The following is a 26,561-nucleotide window of genomic DNA, read 5'->3' as shown; positions in this document are numbered from 1 at the left end:
TAGTGTTCTGCAAAACAACTACAATTCTGAATTGTCAAACTTAACACATTGTCTCTGCAAACTGTCGCATTGCCTGAACTGCCAATTTTAAAAAAAATCAGAATTTTGTTTGATCATATGTTATTTTTGCATTTCTTTAGAACAAGGACAAAGTTAGTGTAAAGTTAACATGGCACTCATCTAAAATCTCGGGACAGCATTATGCCTATCCTACACATGCTTAAATTCCATGTGCATGCTCATTGCAGAAGCGGTGGAGGCATATACAAGGAGGCTGTTCCATGTATCTACAATCGCCTCAGTAAAATAAACATTTGCTGAAAGCAAGCAGACCACTAGGCAATTACAAGTCCTTCTCTAAATGTTTAATAGTTTACTCTTTAAATCTGCCAATCATATTGGACCTTATGATGGTTGTGGCTTTTCCCAAGATGTTTGGCATGCAATAACATTAAGGTGCCTCATAACTCTTATGAAGTGCAGAATATAAATGTGGCCCTTAGGGGAGTCATTTCGCCAATGCATTATTCCAGTGGTGCTTTCACACTACTGAGTATACCGGTACATTGTTAACCGTACGTTCTAAGAATCTATTCATAGTGCTAATGAGGAAATAAGATTGGAAACGCGTCTGAAGTGAAAGGAATGACAATCGGTCTACGAAACAGTGTGTTCAGTTATTCAGCAAGCGTCAATGTTTGCCCTGACTGAAAGCTGTATTTATCAGATGCCTCGATATAACGTTTTTATATTTGCCAACGCGTTCTTTTATTATCCTGATATTGCTTTCCAATGGCTCTCATTGGCACGTCTTGGAAACCCCTTGCCAATTCTGTGTAAGCTAAAGCCCTGAAACTCAAAATCACCAAGGCGACACTCGTTTTATTAACCCTTTTGCATCTACATGATCCTTGCAGTACTTTTCAGATTACATATCCCACGTGATGGCATGGGGCGTTGTGTTTAGCATGGTACTTGGATAACCAGATAGCAGCGGTTGCCTTGTGCAAGGTATAGCTCCATAACCATGTCATGTAGGAACCGATTACACTGCTCCACGTCATTTATCGGTAACTGGACAAAAAGTATGTGGCCATCCTTGCCTTCATCCCTCCAACAAAGCTTTTATTGCTGCAAACAATGAACATTTCTTAAAAAAAACTAATTGTGCAGAAGGCTTGTGTGAGTGACTACATCTTTTTCTGTATTGGCCTAATAAAAGGTATTTTGGACCAATAAGCCTGCATCAGTTTTCCTTGATTTTGCCAAAGTAAAACTAGTGTTGGCTTACAATAATTTAGTGCTTCTGCATTAAACTTTATGGCAAAAAATGTGCTTATTTGTAAATCGATAATACAATAGTGTTTTGTCCATGCATCCTTGAGGAACTCCATAGCTATTATCGTACGTTCAGCTATTATCGTAGCTGAACAGCCCTAGGCGACGGCACAGTAGTCATTTTATAGTTCTAAGCAAGGTAAGTGGTGGATAGCGTTGTGCTGCTGTTCCTATCTCAGAGCGTTTAATCTGTTTACCTGCAGAATATTCACAGGTAACAGGTGTGAAGGTTTCCTATTGCTAGTTTGCTATTGGCATTGTATTCCAAGATCAGCCATATTAAGAAAATAAGCAAGTTTGAACCCCAGCCTACCCCCTCCCGGCTCTCGATTGCCGTTTTGTATTTGATTGTGAAATTGGTCCCTATTTGCTTGGAGAAAAGGGATTACGTTGCATGTTGTATTGCAAGCTGCTTAGAATTTATTGCGATGAGCTGATTATTGTGCATTCTGTCACTGAATGCTCAGAATGATTTCCTGAAAGCTTCCCACGTCTATTAAAGACAGTTTTTTTTTTTAAAGCATCACTTTTCTCTCTTTGAACCTTTAATCTTGATTTAGTGGTGGTGAAGTTTTGTTGAATGAAAGCAGCAGGGCACTCAATCTGCTCACAATTTGACTTGATTAAGCAAGCTCTGGGGATCTCATACCTTTTTGTACCAAAACTGCCACGTTTAGCATTGGTTTTCACTGACTGTTTTGTGCCTGCACGTGTTGATCTCTCTGCCAGCATTAAGTACGCTTTCAATACGTACGCTAGCAAACCTAGGGCCATCAATAAGTGCAGAATGAGAATATGCCATGTTTTTTCCTGTTGGTTTAAATGTCAAAAGCCATATACAAATAGGTATTGTCTTTCATTATGTTCCAGATAGATTGCAATGCTGTGACAAATCCGACCTGCCTCATTTTCCAGATGTTTTGGTTCCCAGATAGATAAAGATTTTTTGGGTGATTTGCCTTTTGTCATCAGTTTGTTGGCCACCAAGGAGAATAAAGTATGCTTTCCTCTGCCTACCATCAGTTTAACCGTGTGCCTAGGTCCAATGCTACGCATTGATCTGAAAGAAAACTTATTCCAAAAGCTAGACTAACAAATTGTATTGTGGAACTATGTATTCAGAATGTGGCACAGATGAATAGCCTGGTGTCTACATAGGTGAATTCTTTAAATCAAGTGTGTGGAAGAACTAGATTTTAATTTTAAAATCTAATTTTAATCCATAGTTAATGTTTTAGTCATTAACGCATTTGTCATGATACAGGAAAAATAAATTAGTTACGCTTTGTTCCTTGTTTTGAGAGCTCGATGTTAAGCGTTAAATAGAATTCTTCCATATTACCCAAAACTAATGAAATGTAATATGCTGGCAGTTGTATTTTTCACTTGCATTACATGGAATGTTTTTACTGGAACCAGATGGAAGTCATTACCGTGGTTCCTAATTTTTCATGACAACTTTTCTTTTCTGCCTCAATATGTTTAATTGTAAAGTAAACTTTTATGTGAAACATCAAAAACAATGCAGTGATTTTATGCAACTTTTTTCTATGGAGGGATGCTCCAGTTTGTCCTTAGATGTTAAACCCGTAATGGAGCATGACCATGACCTATTGTGTTACATGTTTAAAAATCTTTTTACTTTTTTGTGAAAGTTGTTCAGATGCTATTGGATTATTTTTTTTATTTTTAGATTGTAGATATTTTTTTAATAGAGAAAATGGGTCAATGATTTGGTTTTAATGTTCTCCTGTTTAATATAAAGGTTATGAATGAAACTCCTTGACTTCTCTATCTGTTACAAAGGTCCAACCTCTGCGTGTTTCTCCTACAGGAAGTGCTAGAATGGCCCTGTATAATGTGTAATTAAATCAGATTTCTCCTGATGGAGTTGAAGCAGTTGATGGACACTGCCCATCAACTCTTCCTTTAGTCAATAAACCCAATAGGCATTACACTGGGAACCTGTATTCTTGCTTTTCAACATTGATGCACATTCATGTTAGGAGACTGAGGCCTGCTGGCCCTGTGGCATCATATCTTGGTGCTTTCCACCCAATATCTACGTGATGTATTAAGTCATACAAAGATGTTCCTCATAAGCCCCCCCGAGGCAGGTACTGTGTTCTGGCAGCATCCTCCCCCCATGGGTGTCCTAGCCTCATTATGTTACTACACTCCATATTTTCACATATACTTGGGTTTAATTGTTGTAAGTATTGCAGTGTTATAGATGCCAAGCTTCCTTGGTAAAATGTACCTGGCAGAACACTGATATAAATGTGTCCATGCTATGAAATATGGAGGAATGTATTTAGTGACACATTTCAGCAGTGGCGACTCTAGAAACAATATATGGGGGGGGGCACACAAGATACCACAGTCAAACTGGGGGGGGGGGCATTCATAATTTCCAAAAGTAATGTGCTATGGAATTATACTTTTGTTATTGGGCTAAAATAATACTTGATCATTCAACATGGGAAGCCTGAAGCCACAATTGAGACTAATCCTTGAAATAAATATAACACAATAAATAACTTTTCCACTAAATGATTTCAGGGCCTTGAACGTTTTGTCCCTTGAAGTCACTACAACTTCAGGAGGGTATTTTATCTCTGGATAAATATAAATTAAATTCCTACTGTAAGTTAAGTGCCAGGAAACAGATGACCAAACACACACACCAACACAGGCTCTGTCACACCAACACCCAGACACACACACCAGGACAGGCTCTGCCACACAGACAACCACACACACACACACACACACACACACAGACACACACACCAGGACAGGCTCTGCCACACAGACACCCACACCAGGACAGGCTCTGCCACACAGACACCCACACACATCAGGACAGGCTCTGCCACACCCACATCCAAACACACGCACACACACCAGGACAGGCTCTGACACACTGACACCCAAACACACACCCTAGGACAGGCTCTGCCACACTGATAACGGAATACACACATCAGGACAGGCTCTGCCACACCAACACCCAAACACACACCAGGACAGGCTCTGCCTCACCAACACCTATACACACACCCGAGGACAGGCTCCACTACACTGATAACCAAAAACACACAAACAGCAGGACACAATCTAAGTCAGACGTCTACATCAGGATGGATTTTTAGTTTATACCCCCCTTAGTGTTTTTGCCCCTTGTGTATTGATGCCCCTGCTGCCCATATATATATATTAGCCCCAGGTGCTGATAGCAGGTATAGATCAACACATTAACACACAAACCAAGCTTTGCATGTATAGATCAACTGAAATTCACTTGTGATCTCGGCACTGCAGGTATAGATCAAACAAATGTATGGAAACAGCATTGCAGGTATTAATCAACTGAATAAAACATACAAACACTGTATTTGCAGGTATACATAATGTATGGAAATATATAGATATTGCTCTGCAGGTATAGATCAATTGGAATTCACATAAAAACACGTCATTAAAAGGTATATTTAAAACCCCCTAAATTACAGGCATAGATCACAGGTTGCACACCCCAAAGCCAGCCCTGGCATCCCCACTGCCCACACAGCAATCACACTCCTATCATACCCAGGCAACCAGTAAATGCTGGTACCTAGGCATGATGGGACTGTGCTTGCTGTTAGCAATCACACTCCAATCATGCCAGGTCAGCCAGTACATGCTGGTACAGGGTGGCTGTAAGTGATGTGTAGACCCCATACTGCTGGGAGCATCAATACACAAGGGGGCAGCTAGCTAGGTTTCAGCATGTACTGGCTGATTTGGCATGATAGGAGTGTGATTGCTAACGGCAATCAAAGTCCCATCATGCCTAGGTTCCAGCACTTACACATCCAACTAGTAAATGCTGGAACCTAGGCATGATGGGACTGTGATTGCTGTTAGCAATCACACTCCTATCATGTCAAGTCAGCCAGTACATGCTGGTACAAGGTGGCTGTAAGTGATGTGCAGACCTCATACTGCTGGCAGCATCAATACACAAGGGGGCAGCTAGCTAGGTTTCAGCATGTACTGGCTGACTTGGCATGATATGAGTGTGATTGCTAACAGCAATCACAGTCCCATCATGCCTAGGTTCCAGCACTTACACATCCATGCTATCACACACACACACTCATTTATTCATATACTCATTCATTCACAGATTCATTCCCTCAATCACACATTTATTCAAACAACCTCCCTCACCCCCTTACCTGCACTGCAGCTCTCTCGATGCTGCTCACATACTTCAGCAGGGGGCGTGGCCTCCCTCTGTGTTCTCTTCTCTGCACAGAGAAAGCAGGACTGGAGCAGAGTCATGTGATGTCACGTGAACTCTGCTAGGTTCCGCTTCCTCTATGCAGTACAGAAGACCCTCCCACAGGTAAGTAGCAGGGCTTGAGGTGCGGCCCGCGAAAGATCGGTTGCCCTGGCTGCCGGTCTTACGCGGGCCGCACCCTCTCTCCTCCGTATAAAAAAAAAATAATAATAAATAAAAAAAAAAAACGGGATTTAAAGTCGCATTTATTCCAAATTCAGCAGGGGGGCAACAGGGGGCGTAAGGATTAACCTAGGGGGGGCAATTGCGACACCACTGCAATTTCAGTGCCTGTACCCTCATCTGGTTAACTGGATAAAGGCAACAGTGGAACAGTTGGAACAGGATCCTTTTAGGTTTTTCACACAATAACCTTCCTGCTTGAATCGTAAACCTATCCAAACTCTACTACTGAAATCAAGCCTTAATAATGTAAGCAGATAACAAATAGGTTGGCCCCTGCATGCAATTGATTGTACTTGGATCATTTTTCCTATCGTACTTATGTTAGTACATGATAGCCTATAGTTTCTAGGATGTAATATTTGAAAAGCACATTAGTCTACTAGCAAATATTAGTCCTCTGATACAAAACCCATGACGCAATTGAAATGCACATGCCACATTTTAAACATATTAAAGGTGTTCATCTTTTAATTACAGTTTAACAAATGTATGGAAGTACAATTCCTCTCACAGATGTCCAATAAAGTGGGAACAGGGTGCGGTGATTAGTAGGGGAATGGGTTACAGTGAGAGGAACTTGTGATGTTAACTATAAAATAGGGTGAATTCATCTACTGAGTGGCGAAGAAGGGGGTCGTAGCGTGAGAAGAATTAGTCTTAACTGACAACCTCTCCTGAACGGACCTCGTCAGAAGAGCACACGCCAAATTGCAACATATGCCAGTATCAAGGGCAGCGCATCAAGGTTGGGTTGGATTTTCTTTGTAAAAAGATTAAATTTTGCAATCACCTGTGCGGTGTATCACATTTAAAGGAGCTTTATAAAATGCATAATCTTTGGTTTGTATCATTAAGAGATAAGATTCTTATTTATATGCAACCAGTGATAGCAGCATACATATGATAAAATTAGGACAGTCTTGCAACAGAAAAGCTACTTTTTCTGATCATGGTTTTGTCTATTTCTTTCGAATCAGCGTATTTGTAAAACAGATTATATAAGCAGCTGCCTCTCCCAACAGGTTTTAGAGCAGTATGTTCTCAATTATATCCAGCCACAGGGCTGGAAATCCTTTCAAATCCCTCTGGAATATAGTGACCTTGGCATCTAGGTTTAATGCGCACTCTTTCCATCTCGTTTTGGTCCAAAGCTTCCCTTATAGTAAGACCTAACGAGATCAAGGACCCTTAACGGCTAACCAACTAGAACTGCACCCACCTTCACTCCCTATTCTAGCAAGCATTGCTCCATAGTTTATAGCGGTCACTGGTGGGTGGTTTAGAATTACTTATCTAGTTAAATCCTTGGCATTCATGGCAAGATGCACTTGTCAGTTACGTTTTTTTTAATTGTCGTTTTATCCCCCCCCCTGGCCAAAGCTGCCCTACTGTATCATTTACATTATATCTGGGAAATATCCATATACTAGTCCCCTGTAGAAGATGAAAAGAATACATTTGAAAAATACTAAAAGTTGGATATTTACAAAAGCCTGACCCAGAACTATATAGGGGTCATGGAATCTAATAAATTTTCACTTCACTTTACATAAGGACATAATCTCAGTCTGTATACATAGGTCAGACTTAATATTCATGCAAAGTTCTGGTTTTTAAAAAATGAGCCGCCACATGGGTAATACAGAGAACCAAAAACATTGATACCCATTTTTTCCTTGCTGTACAAACATGAAGTGTTTAGTCCATGGTCTTGTACTTGGGGGTAGCTTTATGTCTTGTACCCACTGCTTGGAACATGGGTCTGTAAGGCCTTACATTCCAAATAGAAAGATATCCCCTTGATCAGTTGCTTTATTTTGACAAATCCCTCTGATCCATGATCATAATACATTGTTTTTGTTATTACATATTTATAGATGATTTTATGTAGTAAGATGATAAGCGTTTAGTCGTCAGAAGTTGCTGTGGGAACAGAAGTATTGACAATATGTCACTGATATGCAGTTTTAAACAGTGTATAGTCAAAAGAATCAAAATAAGTTCTAATTTGCAGAACTTTCCCTGTTTGCTTATGCATCGGAAAGCTGTGTATAGATATTGAGGGGTAGAGAGCCAGTGACATCCTTAGTCCGACTATAAATAAGGTGTGTAACGTATAGTGCGCACCCTGCATGAATGTGCAGAGCCGCCTGTTATCTAAAAGCATTTATTTCCATGTCTTGGCATTTAATGCTGCTCATTCATCATATTTGGAGACTGAGAAGTTTCTGCTCTAATCTCTTAGCTTCAGTTATTTATGAAGGGCTGAATAATTTCAACAGCATTTTGTTTAGATGCAAAAGGATACAAGACTTTTCTTTCCTCCTTTAAATTCCTAAAGGTAGCAGGAGTGTTTGATTTAAACAAGTATTTGATTTATGCCATCTAAGTATATTCGCCTTTGATCAGATATGTTTGAAGTACAGTTCTCAGTGCTAAATTCTGTTTTTAATTTCCTTATGTTTAATGATATTGCTATCCCCCAGTAGCTTTCTTTATATGAATTCAGTCTTCAGATTGTGTTTCGAACGCGCTTGGTGTCTAGACCCCTCAGGTGGAGGGTTACTCTCTTTAAGTGGGTGCTGAAGAACGTGACTTATACTGGATTTTGTTTTCGGTTTCTAATGATGTATGCTTAGGATTGCTGTTCATCTGTTCTCCTACACGTTTTTGCAGGGGAGAATCCAAATTACTTGTCCAGAGCGTTTGGAGGGGCTGTAGAGTGCGTAATACGCCTGTCCACAGAAGACATCGTACTGTTGTAAAAACCATGCATTTTTTACTCATACTTAACCTGCTGTAGAAAAGCAGTCCGTCATAGGCTGGCTGTGGCTATTGACATGCCTCATGGAGTTAAGCATTTTACCCCCACATAAGGTTCATTCACTTAGGATCTGCAAATACAGTCCAATGCTTTGTTGTACCGACCGCAATCGAATGTTATTAGTCAATGCCTATTTTTGCGATATGGGTGTTAACCAGTCATTAGAACACATGCAAAAGGAGATGCAGCTCAGTCTGACATTCTAAGTAACACAAATTGTCTTAACTAGTTTGACCGTATTGATAGTCAAGATGTTTACGATCATAAACATGATGGATACATGCACTTGTACTCGGAGTACATGGCTGATAAGAGCATGGTTTTAAATATACTCCCACTCTAATTATGCAATCAAGACACATAGCATCCCATAATCCCCCTATATGTTGCGGTCTTAAATACAGGACACTGGATATATTTTTATTTACTAGCTGTTAGGTGATTGAAGTAGGATTCTTACCATTTGCCCATAAGCCTTTGGTTCTTGTGGATAACGGGAAAACGACTTTTTAAGTTTGTCTCTTGGTGGATCTTCCCTACAGCATGGCATCATTGCGGTCTTTCGAATCAGTTTTGTGTGAAGTATGCTGGCTATTGCCAGCAATGGAACAGTGCCCTCCATGTGGCCTTTTATTTTAGACTTTCCTAGGGTTATAAATATGGCAGTTTTATATAAGATAATGACAGTAAGTGATTCTGGGAATATTTGGTGCTGTTCCTGCTAAATTTGCAGCGACGTAGCAATCCATCTGCTTTCTTGATTTTCTTACTAACGTGATTCTATCTGCTCTACTTTTATGTCACTTCAACTTGTTTAGGTCTAAGAAAGCATTTACGAGTATTTCTGTTCTTTATCTCAAGGTAATGCAGCCATGTGAGATTCTAGAAGTGCTGAAGTTAATTCATTGAAATGGATGAAAAGGTCTTAATAGGTAGTTCAGTACAGGAACCATCGGTACCTTTTAAAGACTAACATGGAAAATGTTAAGCAGTAAAGTGTGTGGGATGTCATATTTTCTTTTCCTGTTGGCAGCAAGACTAAATGAAGCAATTCTAATTAGGCTTTTGGACACCACTTCAGTGAATTAACCCAAAATAGAAAGCCAAGGATATAGTTACTTTTTAAAAATACACATGATGCAGTTTTGGTAGGGGAGCTGGTGGATTTAGCAGTGTTATGTTTTAAAAAGAGGTGTGAACCTTTTGCATAGTTGGCCATTCTATCACCTTGGAGATAAGCAAGAAAAGCAGCTCAGTATGGTCCTTCCACTTCCTTTGACCTGTCTGGCCATTAAATGCTGCCCGGCATAGGGGGTGAAGGGCTTGGAGACTACATTTTTGTTTCATCCACGACAGGAAGAACAGCACACAATAGTTTCCCTCACCAACGGGTGGTAAAGGAATCGAGCGGAGAGCAGAGCTATATTTACAGTGGCATGCAGAGTCATCATTCAAACAGGCCAGCTACTTGTGAAGACATGGCTAAACTATTGACGAGCCCAAACGTATTGTTCCTTTTTCTCTTGTAGTGACAATTAGAAGTCAATTCTATCTTACGCTTGCTTCTCATATACAGTCTATTCATCTAGACAGCAAGTCTCGGTTAAAAGTGTATCTATTTTTTTTTTTCTGCTGGATGGCAAGTGGGTGGTGTAGCCGGTTCCCTCACTTCATTGACCGTTAACTGCCCCCTTCGAAGAGCTATGCTCTTTACACCTGAACAAATCTTCCCCATTAACTTCAGAGCTCAGACTGCAGGTTTTGCATTTATATGACCCTCCATCTGATTAAGCAATCACAGGAATTAGATAAAGTAGCATTACTTCTGATGTGTAAAATTGTGCTTCACTATCAAGACTTTATTCTGTGCTGTTTCATTTAGTGATGGATGCAAATGTTGATGTAAGACTCTGGGAAATAAGTCTGTGCTCACAGTGTGAACATGCTCAGTATATTGTCTTCTCTCCACTTTCTGTATTTCCAGCTGCTGCCGTAGGGTGAGGATTGCAAGGCATGCGGCTGTGTAGTAGGATTTGCATATCCGCTGATAGAATCCTCATTTAGGAGCCAGATATATCTGTAAACAGTGTATGAGGGATCTTGGAGAACAATAAGGAGCATATGATTCTACCACCTGGCTAATGAATGTTTTAGAACCGTGAAAACTATGACCCTTATTAAATCAGCCTGCGGGAGTTGAAATTAATTTAGGTTCATGTTTGATTACATATTTCTTTCCTCTTTTTTTTTTTATCCAAGATTTTGCTCATGAGGTCTAGTTTACAATTTATTCTTTCACAGATTTTTTTTTTATGCAGAAGCTAAATGTTCAATCTGTGCATAAAGCAAGCTCTGCTGCTTTTCTCATTTATACGGTATATTTTAAGGTAATTAGGTTGCATTGATAATTTGCTAATTGTTTGAAGAGGATACATTGTGGTGGGGGGTTCACTTGGCAAGGGGGCAGAGGATGTCTGGCACCCTCTGGCCAAGGAGGACAAATAAAGCTGAGTGCCTCCCCACATCACTAACATGCACAGTCTTGTCTTACACGGAGACTGTCTTCATCACTGCACACATGCTGTTTTTAAGAATTGGCAATAGAAAGGTAAAACATTATTTTGGGGTCCGGTGGAATGCCGCATCCTATTTTCTGAATCAGAGGTTACAAAAGATGTGAGGGAGAGCATGCTTGTCATATAACAGCAGACCATACAAAATATTTTTTTTTCTTCCCTAATAGAGCCATCAAGAATGCAAAAGGTCTTCACAGCAAGAAGGAAGTTCCAATCCACAGAGTGGCTGACATCTCAGGGGTAAGGCTTATTGAATGTTAAGCATTTTGGTGAAAGGTTTGGGATGTGATCCTAGATCAACCAAGGGAGTAGTACACTTCAGCAGATGTACTTAAGTTGTTGCTATTGTGATAGGACCACATGTGAAATTTTGCACAAGGTTCACGAAGACTACGGGCAATGTTCAAAAGTACAGCCGCCGTGGAGAAAAACATTAACGTTTTCCTATGCCAAAAGCACTTGAGTGAGTCAGTGCTCCACAGCCCTACAAGTTGCACTAATGCATTTTATTTACAGTTTATTTATAAACACACTGTTTATATACCTCTCAGTTAAATGACAGGTCAACAAGTTAGTAACGTTCAAGCTTTCATAAACAAGTCTCTTTGGCTATCTGAAATGTTAGCATGTGTAAGTGTAAATAAACCCCTTTGTTCAGATTTGATTGTAATATGCAAGACAAACCATTGCTTTTGATTCATAAGTGTTCCAACCGAGTAACTTAACTCTTAATCTACACTTAACATCTGCATTTATTCTCACAATGTCTATGAATGAGGCTGCAAAATACTATTGTGAATTGATGTGATTTAAATTATATCAGCATGTCCATATCATGTAATTTCCCCGCCATGACGCTTAGAATCAGTGCATATGTTAAGAGTGTATCTAGTGAGCTGTGGTAGAGGAATCACTGGTTAATGTTAAGCTTTCAGAAGTTAGTGAACCATCAACTACCAGAGACCTCTGTGCCACCACAAGTCATCATACATATTAAACATCATGGCTGCTCCCTCTCATAATCCACAACATGACCACCTCGCTTGTGGTGAGTCTGCTGTGTGTGTGTATAGCCTATATTGCCATGTCCTACTAAGCCTGACACTACGTCAAAGTACCTCAGTCTTGGCAAGTCTTATGTAATCCTTACAAACTTTGCTTTTAGCATTGAATCAGTGTGACTGCCTTATTTATAAATGCATATTAAATGTGTTTTTTTTTTTCTTGCAACCAGTGGTTGCCACTCCCCCAACACATTCCCCCACAATCTGGAAGCCTCTCCCCCAATGCAGCGGCTGCCCCCTCCCCATTAACACTGACAGCCCCTCCCCAGCACACAACATAATGTGGCGGCCCCCCTCTCCTCCCTTCCAAGCAACATAATGCATCGGCCCATTTGGCCACTGTGCTCTATTCTGTAGAGCCTTGTTGTGAATTCTGTCACTTTGGATAGAGCATGGCGCAAAAAGTGCATTGTTGGTGCTCTTCACTTTAAGCATCACTCAACATGACTGACAATTCCCACAATAACAAAGCTTTTATGTATGTATATATTTATAGGCTCACTTTTAAATATTTTTAATATAAACCGTTGCAACCGATTATCCTTATGCACTCCCAAGCTTTTGATAGTGGAGAATATAAGCATTTGTAACACATCTTTTGAAAACGTGCTATTTGCATTTCTAGTGCCAGGTTGATAAACAGTATCTTAAGGAAGCAGGGCGTTGTGAGATAAAACGGCCTTTTGTACTGCTGTAAAGACGGAGCAGTGAATTTCTGAGAACATATATTTTATTTTCTTGCCACAGGAACAAAATATTTTAAAGGGCACCTAGAAGGTATCTTTCCCACTCATGCATCTTTTTTGGTGACTGCATCTTTTTTTTGTACCTCTTCCTGAATGACTCAAAACAAGCTGGTCCTAGATTGTACAGCCATAAGGCAGCATTTCCACTGTCTCCTTCAGTCTGGTTAAATATTATATCTTCTCCTGTAGAGCAGATGTTCCAGACTTCTTTATCTGGATTTGGAAGGGGTGAGCAAAATTATGGACAGATGATTAAGATCTTTATAAAGCAGGTGTTATACGAACCTCACGCTTTTGTCAGGGACCATTACGAAAATCTAGAACACAAATTAGTTTTATGGCACATTGTCAAAGGTAATATATACAATATTTATGCATAATAAAGCACTGCATCATGGTACAATAGGTAGGGTTGCCCTGATTTCTGGATAAGGAAGCTCCATGGCTATTAGACCAGCCGCACAATGGTTTAGAGGATAGGTTTGTTGACTAGATCCATTACTGTGCCATTGCATTAGCAGTGCTAGCGCTACCTGACCTAAATTGTAAGGATGTTTCCTAGCAATCCCTGTATTTTAGTGGTGGCCAGGGATTGCTGTGAGTAGTAAAATACCACCTTGGATCACCCCAGTGGGATTCATTTACTTTGCTCTATGGTGAGTAACTGGGTGTATGATCCCTGTGTGTTTGCAGATTTAATTCCCCTGTGTTTAATGTTTTGTTCTGCTGAACATATAAAATTGTCCTCAAACATTATCTAACATCCATGACCATCTGGGCTCTGCTATATAGCGTATGCAAGCCTTGGGCTGGGGGTCTCAGCAGTGTCCATGGCTCGTGTTAAAAAGCTGTCCAGGCCATCCACTCTGATGTTGCTCTCCCTCTTACCCCTTTTCTTCCTGTACCCTTCATTGTTTTAACATGTCAAAAAAAGATTTACCTAAACGCTGTCCAGGCCTGCAGCTTCCCCTCTCCGTGTTGGTTATTAGTAAGGTAATGCTCTCTTCTCAGGGCTGTCTGAACTCCCTCCTTTGGAAGATATATCCTGCTGGTGCAACTTGCCGTTTCATGTGCTTTACTAATCGTTTGGCAATTTCAGTGTGATGATAGCCCTGCTTCCTTAGCATGCCTTCCATTCCCATCAGCCTTGGATGAGATTGGGCTCTGTTTTGCAGCTGCCCTCACTGTTAATTGCACAGTCAGAGTATGGGATCCAGTAATAGGCTGACACTGCTGAAGCATGTTTTTAGAAGCTCTTAATATCTAACATGTCTCAGTAATTACAGGCTGTTAAAATCCTGAAAACTGACATTAGACTTGAAGTTATAGGCTGACAAATTTATAATTTTTTTTAAAAAGTCTGGTTAACAGACTCTTATCCTATGTTTTTAATTATAAATTTGTAAACTGTATGTTCAGTTTCATGTGTCAGTGAACGAGTTAAGTGGAGTAAACTGCAAAAGGTATTAAGTGTTTTTTTTAATGTAACAATCCAATTTTCAAACATGGTTTGATAATTAGGCTTCCAGCAGATCACCTATCATGGAGATGTATTAACATACAATATACGTTTCCTAGCTCGTGGTAAAATCCGGCAAATAGGGGTATTGCGTATTGGATGGTAGTCACACTCATAAAACCTGTATTTCCATTGTTAAAGGGAATATTTTACATAATACCGTATTTGCTCAATTATAAGACGACCCTGATTATAAGATGACCCCCCAAATCTGAAAAAAGGCATTTCTGGAGGCAGAGTGGCATTAAGGGGGTTAAAAGGCATTTCACAGAGCACTCTGCCTCCAGAAATGCCTTATGCCCCCCATTTAACACCCCCCCAAACTTACCGGTGCTTCTGACTTCCCCCTGTGGGGGATCTGGATCTTAGTAGTCTCATAGTCAGATGAGGTCTGATTATAAGACGACCCAGATTATAAGACGAGGGGTATTTTTCAGAGCATTTGCTCTGAAAAAAACCTTGTCTTATAATCGAGCAAATACGGTATATACTTCCCCATACTGCTAAAGTATTGCCTCTTAATATGCATTTGTCAAGTTAATTTTTTTGTATAGCACCATCATATGCTACAATGCTGTACAATGGGTAAATGACATTAGTATATAACATAACATAAATTTTATAGAAAGTCTGTATGACTCTTTAGAGTCCTGACTTGTATGACTGTCCATAAAGTATTCTGTTATCGGATTCACTAATTGTCCATTTTATGCATAGCTCCCAAATCTTAAAATGACCCATTTATAATTCATGATTCACTAAAATAAGCCATAGTAACAAGAACAAACCTTGCATCAATGCCTTGACCTTTTTCACTTGTCTTGTCCTGCTGTTTTCCCATAACGTTTCATGCTGTTGATTAAACCTCCATGTAAAAACAGGAATAACGATATTCCGGATTCTGCTTTGCAAGCCCCTGATCACTGCCCACGGAATGTGAAAGGGTTAAATAGTGAATAGCAGTGTTATGATCTATGCTTGAGGTAGTGTGTCCTGCCCTTGGTGATGCTGGGAGGCTTGTCACACGACCATGTCTTATTAGTTATCTGTGTGTCATTTGGTGCCCGATAAAACGTGATGGCTCCCGGCCTGTGACAGAACATTTCTACCATCACACAATGCTTTCTGGTTGGGCAAGGAGACAAGAGCTGCAGATTTCATATAATTACACATCACCATGTACTATGCTTACAGTGCAAGTGGCGGATTTCACAGAAACAACTCATCCAGCTTCGCCAAAGGTAGATAACTCAATAATCAGGCTTCCTTGACACATGTTTGAATATCCCTTTACTTTATCTGCTGCGTTCTTCATGCGCAGAACTACTCCTGAATGTGTCCTGGAGGCCATATTTGCTGTATCTTTCAGAATATTGCTTACGTGACTTGGAGGTCGTTTGGAGATTTCAAACACTGTAAACTCAAATATAGTAGCCTTAAAAGTGATTACAGTATAGATATTTATGTTCATAGCATATGCACATCTGTTGGACACCTTGAGAATTATGATGTATGCTGCCCATCGCTTCAAAAATGAATAACACGCCTGGTGATGTGTGGCGGTGTTTTGTCCAATGCAAGGTACACTAAAGCTTGCTAAATCTGTTCATTCAAGCAACAAGATACACAGCCTCTTCGGAAGACATTTCCAAAAATGTTTCAGTGGAACAGTGAGAATATTTTATGTGATTATTAACAAAGACACTGAAATGTCATTGGTATCATCAGCTCCCTCCTTCGCAGCCAGACACAAGGCCTGCCGCTACATACATATTATATTTTAATTGGGTGTCACAATAAAAAGGGGAAAAAAAACCTTTGGCAGAAATATTTTTTGCAGATTACCATTTAAAGTAGACCTGTCCTTAGAAAATTGTATATTTTATACATTATGCTCTCACATGTACAATTTGTAGTCAGTATTTTAAGAACAATCTGGTACCTCCTTTTCAAGTTATTTTACTTGAACCCCTCAGCTGCTTTAGAAAGCATTCTGTGTAGATTGAAGACTCCTAAGTGGTCCACAGTGTAATCGGTTTACCTCCCTTTGCCATTCTCCTGTTCAGATATATCTACTAGAAGTCACTTGATTTCTTTCTAGCTCTATTTGTAAGTTAATATTTCTTGCAGTAAATGATGGGCTTTGTTGAACACTTTCTTGTCTGTTCCTGGGTGGGATGGTGATTTCTAAACTTGATTAGGTTTATCCCTCCCAACTGCTTCAAGAATAACAAACTCAGGTGGGAGGGAGTAACACAGGCTGCCAAACCCTTAAGGGTTATTTATCAGAACGCAACGATAAAATGTTGCCAAGAATAACAGATGCTAATCTCAAATTTGTTTTTATTTAAGTGAAGATAGATTTTAAAAGGTATCTCTGCTGAGACCCAACGTGAAGAAGAAAAGGCTAGAATGAGGCTTTCCTTTTAGTGTATTTGAACACAACTATCAGGAAATGCATAAGGGACCGTTATCTGATTTAAGGTCCTTGCAAGGAGTCTTTCACGCTCGTGAATTATACATTCAGTATGATTTTCATCCCCTCTCCCTCAATACCATCTCGTGTCCTGGGCTGTGCTTGATCTCAAAGTTCTATCGCTTGGCCTCACATCCTTTTTCCTCTTTGTTGTGATATCGGGCCATGTCTGCCATGGTAAAAATGTTTTACTGTCAATGACCCAGTTGCTCACCACCTCTGTTACGTATCTGTGCTTTATTTTTTGTTTTTACCTCTGCCACTGCACCTGTGATTGTACTTGCACAATTCATTTGCTTATGTTAGGATTTAAACATCCCATACTGAATTGGCATATATGTAAGCTTTTCTTTTATGAATGTTGCCGTTGTAAAGCAAATGAGCGACCTGTGAGCAAAACATTGCAAGACTTACGCATTTTGCTCATCCAGTTTCAAAGCTGTAACCAATACATGAGGTGTCTCTTGCTTAGTATCTTACTGTGCAGTTCTATTTTCCATGACCTTTCTTCTATAGAAAGTGTCATCATTTGACTTTATGGAAAAACACACTAGAATGCCAAGGTGACTTAAATAATGGATTTAGTAGCTCATTTGTGACACAAGGGACTTTGTGGTTGTCCTGACTATAGGATAGAGGTGAGCTCTGATATGAATCTATTAATAGTTACACCAAGAAAATCATTCTGAGAAAGTCAATTGTGTGTTAGTGGTTTATCAAAGAACTGAATGCATGTGTAGTGAAAAGCACAATGCATGCAAGAACCTTCAGAGCTAATTGGATTTTTTTTCTCACCTACCAAGTAGCCACGGAGTCACCGAGGGATCAAACTTTGTGAATGAGTTCTTCAAATGCATATGTAGCCACTGGTCCACTAAGGGAATACAATTATCTAATGCAAAGCACCCTCAGCAACTATTGGGACTTACACATTGCATCAAAAGTTTGGTGGGTTTTTGTGAGAAGTGAGCATTTCAAATCTATTGGCTTTGACATTAAATCCATTGGTTTATAAAGATGTTTTTGTATATATATAAAGATAGTTTTAAAAGCTATAGTGCAACCCAAATGATGACATAACATACCTGTTGTGTGCCCATAATCATATGCTGTATACTATTGTCTGTTGGTCCTTTTTGTTATATGTAGTGTTGCATATAGTGTCAAATGATTTAGGAGTAAAGGAAAGGATTTGGTAAACACTTTTACTTTCTCCCACTTTACACTTTAGTATCAGAAGGGTGTGTGAAGTCAGCAAGATCATCTAACATAGAGGTGAAAGCAAGCCAATATAAGAAAAATAGATACGTGTAGTGTAGTTTAGTGTTTAAGTCTATCACAAGATATGTAAATACACCAATATATATTGGAACTCAATTGCCAAAGTGAGACAAATGCAGAAAAGCATCGCTCAGTGTTGGTGTATATAGCTTTTCAAGTGGATAATTGCATATGTTGTGTGATCACCTTTATTGCTTGTCCAACACCTAATCATGTACGGGAGTACACCCGTGCTCTTCCTTCCCTTTGGATCATGAGTGACATACTTTCCCAGTTCTGTTAGATCATATTTGCCAAGTGTGTGTACCCCCTGTTAGACTTTCATTTGTCCTTTTTAGTGTAGTCGGTCTTTTTATATAAAGACTTACTGAGACTTCAGGATTACTTTGTCATCAATTGCATTCTACATCTAAATGCCCCAAGCAAACTGACAGCCATTATGATTACCATCAATCCTGCGAAACATTCGTAACCATTGTATGATATCATGGTAATCAAAACGCTAATAACATTTGGCTAATTCCACCCAAATATAGAACGTATCTGCTCAAACATTTATAGTCCCGAAACTGTAATTCTGGGAGCCCGACTCCTTTTGTTGCACCTTCGTCAGGTCCTTGTACAAGGATCTATGTTCCACTTAACATGCTCCTGGGATTAGGGCACATTTCATGCAAAACTATCAGTGTCTTGTTTCTAGTACAGCCACATAGAACATCACCTTTTTCATTCATAGAATCTGCACACACTTTCTCTTACATGTCTCTTCAGTGCCTTGATGTTTTAGAGAGGAGCTTTTTGGAATGCGTAAATTGCCATGCTGCACAAAAGCCGGTGCTGATAGGTTGTCACAGCTGAGAGGAAAGCTTAGAATGTCAGGTAAGGTCTATTGTCCTAATTTGGTAGAGCAGTGGAAGGTGCTGCTGTTTGCCAACGTCCCCTAGCTATACAAAGCAGAGGGTTAAATGCACCTCATCACCTATTTCCAGATTATCCCTGAAGCCTGCGCATATTCAGCAGAAGTGCTGATCTGTCCATCACTGTATCCCCAGCCCTGTATCTTGGCTGGAGCTCAGGGCGAGAGCCTTTCAATTACGTCAGCCGATAGATGTCACTGAAGCATGTACCATCCAGGTCCTGGGATCAAGGTGGATGCCTGGGGAAAGCTCATGTATTCCCTGACAGGCAACATAAGCGTCATTTATGACAAGCTTTCACCTGTACATACATTTCATACTTTGCTAGTTTCTTTTCAGATAATGTATATGATTAATACCTGTGATGAATAGCTAAAGGTGGTAAGCAGACACTATCTGACGTTTAGCTCTAGATCTGGCTTTTTCTGAAGCTTGTTAGGTAGAAGCATTTGCCAGTTATTGAAAACAGAAATACATTTTAATTTGTTCCCATATGTGTGAATTGTCAAACTGTTTTGCTGCTGTGGCGATCACTTTGAGGATTTTGCCTGTGATTTGTTTGGGGCATGGTCATGGAGAGGTTAATGCCTTGCATAGGTTTTAAGGATAGGACTAGATAGCACATTATCTCAGGTAACGGCCTCTGGCCATGTTTACCATATATTTATTTCTGCAGCCTGAGGCGAAGGAATCTGGAGTGTCTGTGGCTCATGGGGAAAAGGTGGACTTGTGTTTGGCTATATTGCATTAATGAGCCACTGGGACCCGTGCTGTATCTAGATATACTCAATGTTAAAATGTACTATAAGCCTGATTTAACGGGAGTAAACCTGTATGTGCGCCGCTGCCTTCTATAATGCTTTATTTGTAGTGAGCATCGCTTTGTGGTGGCTCCCCTTTAATAAAGGCCTCAGTAATATCTCATATCCAGGAAGTTATGCAGAGCCCTAGGGCCTGGTTTGCTCGATGCGTATGTTTTCTACTTATTAGGTGAAGTACACAAATATCATTTGTCAAGTACATGGCTCTAGCTGCAGCATTTAGGTAAAACAGTGATTGCTACAAGCGTCATTCTAGGTATTTTAGCTTTGATTGCCTGAGTGGTGTTGCAGCGTAGAAGTTATTAACCTTATTATATTGAATGCAGCAGATTATAACATAAAAAGTATGTGGCTTTGTACACGGGTACATTAATGCAGAAATGCAAATTAAAGCCATTTTCTTTATATTGATGTGTGTAAACAACTCGATAAAATCTTTCGGTTCCTGAAGTTTATTCAGTCTGGGATGTAGAAGACAGAGTGACATAAATATTCTGGTGGCATAGGCAGCATTTTTCAAGCCAAGCTACCTGAAGGGGTATAAGACTGCGTATAAGGCTGCAACCAAGAATGACAGTATTTGCTTGAATATAAGACAAGTTTTTTTTCAGAGCAAATGGTCTGAGAAATACCCCTTGTCTTATATTTGAGGTTGTCTTATAATCAGACCTCAAATAGAGGTCTGACTAAAAGACTAAGATCCAGATCCCCCGCAGCGCTGCAGGGGACCTGCATCCTCCTCTCTGGCATCCGGTGAACGTATGCACGATGCATGTAGACAACCTCCGGTGCGTCACATGACCTTCCGGTGCTCAGTCATAGAAGCCCCAGTGGAAGCTGCGGGTAGCAGCGGAGGTTGTCTGTACGCATTGCATAAACGTTCACTGGCTGCCTCCCCTTCAGGCACCAAAGAGTCTGAAGCATGGGGGACAAGTCTGGAGATGCATTGGTAAGTCTTGGGGGGCAGGTTGGCATAACTGGGGGGCAGGCTGGCAAATGACATAACAAATGCATTTTTCTCAATCGGTTAGATAAAATAAAAATCAGATATAAAAAGTTTACATGTGAATTAATATTTTTCCTATAAGGTAGTCTTATGTTCAGGCTTTTACTTTTTCTTCTAAATAACATTTTTGGGGGGGGGTTGTTATAATCGAGCAAATACGGTAGATTACCTTGATTACGACAAATGTTTATTTGCAGTTAAATATGCATAAAGCACACAGCAAACTCGTATCACTCCCATTGAGTCTTAACTCGTCATTTTATCTTTTTTTTGTTCATGCCCCACCAATTTTCTCCTTATGACTTGCCTACAAATTACTATTATAATTAGGAATTTTCCTGCAGAGCTCTAAACGTTCAGTAATCGGCAGGGATATTTCATTGGATGCCATGCACATCGCAACACATTAAGCACTTTTCCCCTGAAATAATTTGTGATTAAGATGTGCAAGTCTTGCATCCCGGGGAATTTTTTACGGGACACTTGGCAGTGTAGATACTTCCAGCAGACATTAAACTGCACTTGGTCACCAACAAGGCTGCAGACCAAAGCAGAAATGACCCTGCTTTCTTCTGCAAGACCCCAGTGTGCCATATGTTCCTCCCCACTGCACACAAAATAATTGTTGGCTCAATGGGCTCAACCCAATTAGGTTTTGACATCTTAAGTTGATGCACTACTACTATTAGTGGATTTTGCTACAGGTAGAGGTGTACACTTAAGCTGAATGTGTATACAAATGTGCACACGTCCTTTTGTCAAGCTTTTGGTCAGCGTTTTGCCCTGAAATAGTTCCCATGGTGACCGGTTAGTACATTTTGTAGTCTGCTTCTTGTGCGCGGCTCTCATCTTCTGCCTGCGGATTCATGTATGCTGTGTAATGTGCTCTGTTTTAGCACAGGTAATAAATGTAGGTTCCTGCAGATACAAAGTATAAGGAGCTAATAAAATCTTGTTGGGAGTGAAGTTAAAATATTGCTGTGGAGGAAGCAAAAGGGAAATCAATGACTCCTGTTGAGAGGGAGAATCCAGCCTGCGTTTATTAGGCTGTGTATTCGTATTACTTAGCAGAACTTTGTGTCTTCAGGCTACACGAAGACAAGAGCCAAGCATGTCTCTGTATGAAAAAGCCAGCAAGAAAACTTTTATTAGAAATTACTGCCGTCCTTGGTGGGATCTTTTTTTTTTTTTTTTTTTTTATGCGACTGCTACGCAATAAGGCACCAACTGCCATTTCTTCTTTAATGAAATGCACATTTACCTGTATGTGGCTGCTCTTTCACAAGGGTAGTTTCTGATATGTATTTTACTTTCTGTATGCTGCTATATATGCCATTGGTAATGAGTTTAGGGATTTCCTTCGCTCTTTTGTCACGTTGGTTTTCCTGTTTGTTTCCATGTATTAATACATGCTTTTTGTTGGCCTTTTCCTGACATTGCCCACTTGTCAACGGACAGGTAGATGTAAGCTGCTTGGCCTCTTGTAACAGACCTTGATTTGTCTGACTCGAGTGATGTTCTGTCCCAGCCTTTACTGCTATATTAAGCGGTCAAGACAATCTGACTTCTATATAGTCTAAATTCCATAGAGGATATTTTAGTGTTGCAATGTAGAAGCCTAAAAGCTAGTATCATAAAATGCATTTAAATGAATCGCAATGAATGAGTGGATAGCCTTGAAGACGGATGGTATTGGTATCTTGTAGAATTGACACGTCCTGACCTTTTTTGGGTACTTTGCAACCTTATAGTATTGGCTGCAGTGATCAGAGTGCTACTGGAGCTCTATCTGTCCTTTCTAGTCATCCATCCTCGTGGTTGCCCATTAAACATTGAAATAAAGGGTAGTGATGAGCGGACACTTTCTCTCACATACTTCACTCTGCGTTATGGAGATCTGCAAAATTTTGTCTCGTGAATCTTCAAATCGTCACAGTATATTGCATGGCTCTCTACAGAATGTCATACATTGCGATGCCATCACTTCACAACATTAGGTAACATAACATGGATTTGAACGCAGCTGTCTGTGCTCACGAGGCCTATTTGCATGTTGAACATATGGAATGCCAAAATGGTTGCCTGTTCAAGGAGCTTTCGATCGACCATGGCAGCATCCGAGACAAAAGAGCAGTTACATCTAACATGTTGAAAGGCTTTTGCTTTTTTTTTTTAGTAAAAAAGAAATAGACGGAGTGCCAGTATTGCCATTTTGAGGTCATATCTAGCACACGAAGTTTCAGTTTCCATAGAAATCAAAGTAATTTCGCATAACTTTTCAACTCTCAGTATGACATGAAGATGTAGTGTTAAGTGATCCTGTGGCAGATAGATTTGTGAGGCCTTTAAGGAAAGATCTGTCTCTTGAGATGTTCACAGAACCATGCTTGGTTTTAATCTGCACACAACTGCCACAATCTTATTGAGAACAGAATTGGGTGGCAGATAAAACCCATTAAATAGCCAACTAAATATTTAACCCTATATTTGAAACCCATCTCTATTACCTTATGTGAAGGTTTTTAGCATTTTGTAGCATTTATCCAGATGTTGCATGGGGCTCCAAATAATGAACTTATCCACTCATATTTAACTAAACGGCATAGTAAACATGAAACCATTTTATTGAAAGCCTATATTTTGTGAAAAAGCTACAGGGCTCTAAGCTATTATGCCAGTGGGCCCGGGTGTAGGGTTATTGTGGTAATGAAGAGTAAATCATCCTAACGATCATTCAGTGTCTGACAGCAGTAATGGATGTGTCGGGAGCTCAATTTCCCTTAACCCGTCTAGATTTAGTTCCTCAGTTCCTTTAATCCTGTAGTGGTATGTGTGAAGTTCTAGCATTTTTATCCTACTGTCTCATATGGTTTATAGATGCTTGTGGATAATGTAATGCGCATGTAGATAGATGAAGATAGATAGAAGAGGTAGGTGTTGGGTACCTCTGAAGGGCGTCCCTTAAGTGATGTGCTTTTGCTATTAGAATGCTTGGTTGGCAAGTGCTTTGGGTCTAGACTGGGTGTCTAGCATGTCCATACTGGCAAATGCATAACCGAGCAAGTTAGAATTTTAGAAAGCTGAAAGCTCCTCTCATTGGGTTCCTTTTCATCAGTTTCCAGCCCCATGCATTCATGCTTTATTTTCCTGCTTGTAATTCATTAAAGTCCAGCATGGCGCTGTGCCTGATGTGTTATGTTGTCCCCTTCATGCAGCATATTAGTGCCTCAATCAGTGTTTGTGATTAAAGCTCTGCAGGTGCATTCCTAGTAGACAGAGGACACTGTATAAACCATATAAATATATATATAGCCTCTGCTGCTACTATTCATTTGATGTATGTGCGTCCAAAACACTATGTTCCTAATGTAAGGCTGATTTCAAAGCCCCGTTTTGGTGCATAAGTCTTAATATTTAAAGCTGTTGTCTTAGCTACCCAAGGGTGTCCAGATTCCTGCAAATGACAATTTTCCAGTGGTATAATAAAACTAGCAGTTTGCCTGGGGCTCATGAAAAGCAGGTTTAAGACCAAGTATGTACTGCTTAGTATTCACCTTAGTAGTGACCATTTTAGTTGTTCTTGTCCTAGGCTTGAAAAGTGGTATCATTGTAGAAACCAGAGCATTCTTGCTATCTGCACCATTCCATAGATTGCTGTGTTAATACACATTTTCTTAAACTTTGGACTGTTTGTACCCCTATTAAACCATGTATGTTTAGGAGCTGGGGTTATCACCTCCCCAAGGTTTTCTTTTGACCACATCAGCTTGTGAATCATACTGACGGGCTGTGAAATGTAGGTCACCTTCGTCCAGCAGCCGCTATCTGAAATGACACTCCAGTTCTCCAGTCCAGAAACCCAGTCTATATGATTTTTCTCTTTAGCAAGCAACCTTGTTGTTGCAGGGTTATGTTGTGTTCTGAAAACCCTACATGCCATGACCATTTTAGCCAGGAATTGCCTACAAACCATTATAGTATTTGAGCTCAACAAGACAAATGCAGCTTATATATCTGTCTTATAATTCTAGACAGATATATTTTGGTTTAGGATCTTAATACAGAAACCAGAACTACTACAACATCCCTCACTATTCGCCTGGTTGACAGCTTGGCCTTCTTTGGGAGAAGACAATGTTATAGACCAGCCACCATCTGAGCAGAGCAAGTTGTGATGTGAATTGGGAAAGGCATAATCCAAACTGGATCTTGGTAGGATAAATCGTGGTTGCTCTAGTTACAGTATGCCGTGTACCTGATTAGTTTAACAAGGAGAGAGTTTGTTCAAGTGTTTAATGAATGCATTAGGAAATGCATTGGACTACTGTTTCTAGAAAGCCCTTCTGGGATTAAATGTATTAAGGACAATCAATGCCATTTCTTGTAACCCATTATTACAAAATGTTGCTGCCATACTTCTCCTCCAGCAATAAGAAATACATTTATGAGCTTATTAAATTACCTTCATTTTGAAATCCCCATCTGTATCTAGTAATATTCCTTGAAAGCATGGCTGCGGATAAAACATTTTTATAGGCTCCCTGCACCAAAGATTCTTTTTATTGATGGCATAGAAAGGGCATGCATTATGTTCACACTTTATTTTAAGGTGTTAATGTCTCCTTAAGCAGGTTGTCAGTCTTTGATGCTAAGCTTCATTATTGATTTGCTTTCATTCAGCTCACTCCTTGCAAACGTATGCAGCTGGATGTTCCCAGAGGTCTGCATACAAGAGCATGTACATAAAATGCATCCACGCGATGGGAGATGAAACTACTCTTAAAATTTACTATGCATTTTGATGCTCCTCTATCAGCTGTAACCTGCAACAAATTCACAAACAAGAAACATTAGTGGCTTGGGGCAGTCTAAATTCTTTCGTAATTCTAAAAGGCAATGTTTCTTGTGTTTTACAGTTCTTATACGGTAAATGGCCTACTTAGTCTCATTGTATTAAGTGTTCAGCTGATCACGAACTGACAGCACCCTTTTTACTTAAACCTGGTATAGAACTTCAAGTGTCCAGATACTTGAAACAAAGTTTTTCATCAAAGTAACTGGAGTGAATGTATGAGCCTTTTAAACTTTTTTTGTTAAATTGTTCGATGGCTACATAAATAGTAACACAATGCTTAGACAAACAGCTGACTTGTCAAATTTTCTTTGGCTAATGTGCATACATTCTTGTATTTTTGTATCTGTGGCTTGTCTCGCTAGAACAATGTCATAAGAAATTAATCTACGGGAAGACTTATGGACTCTGAGTTGGCTCGGTAGGCAAAAACGCTATTGCTTGTAATAGTCCTGCGACAGTAAAACGTTAAACATGTTGACTGTTACTCCCCAATGAATGGGGCTTAGATATGAAAAGGGATTCTGATCCAATCAACAGGGACATTCTTTTGGATGCTATGGTGATAAGAACACTTCTAAAACTTAGTTTATGCAAGCTCCTGCATAGTTAGATCAGGTGTGTC

At 39.9% G+C, this 26,561-nt stretch overlaps 1 protein-coding gene across 1 annotated transcript in view; it reads left to right on the top strand.

Moving 5' to 3' along the window:
• The window catches only part of SND1 (staphylococcal nuclease and tudor domain containing 1), a 288,682-nt gene that overhangs the window by 114,871 nt on the left and 147,250 nt on the right, over nucleotides 1-26,561 (top strand). Inside the window, exon 14 of the mRNA XM_053464995.1 lies at nucleotides 11,422-11,494. Within this exon, the coding sequence (XP_053320970.1) occupies nucleotides 11,422-11,494 (73 nt within the window). The remainder of the gene's footprint in view (nucleotides 1-11,421; nucleotides 11,495-26,561) is intronic.

This window comes from Spea bombifrons, chromosome 4 (assembly GCF_027358695.1).
Source record: "Spea bombifrons isolate aSpeBom1 chromosome 4, aSpeBom1.2.pri, whole genome shotgun sequence".
NCBI classification, from domain to species: Eukaryota; Metazoa; Chordata; class Amphibia; order Anura; family Pelobatidae; genus Spea; species Spea bombifrons.
Note: the sequence above shows the minus strand (reverse complement) of the source record. Positions and strands in the feature narration are given on the sequence as shown.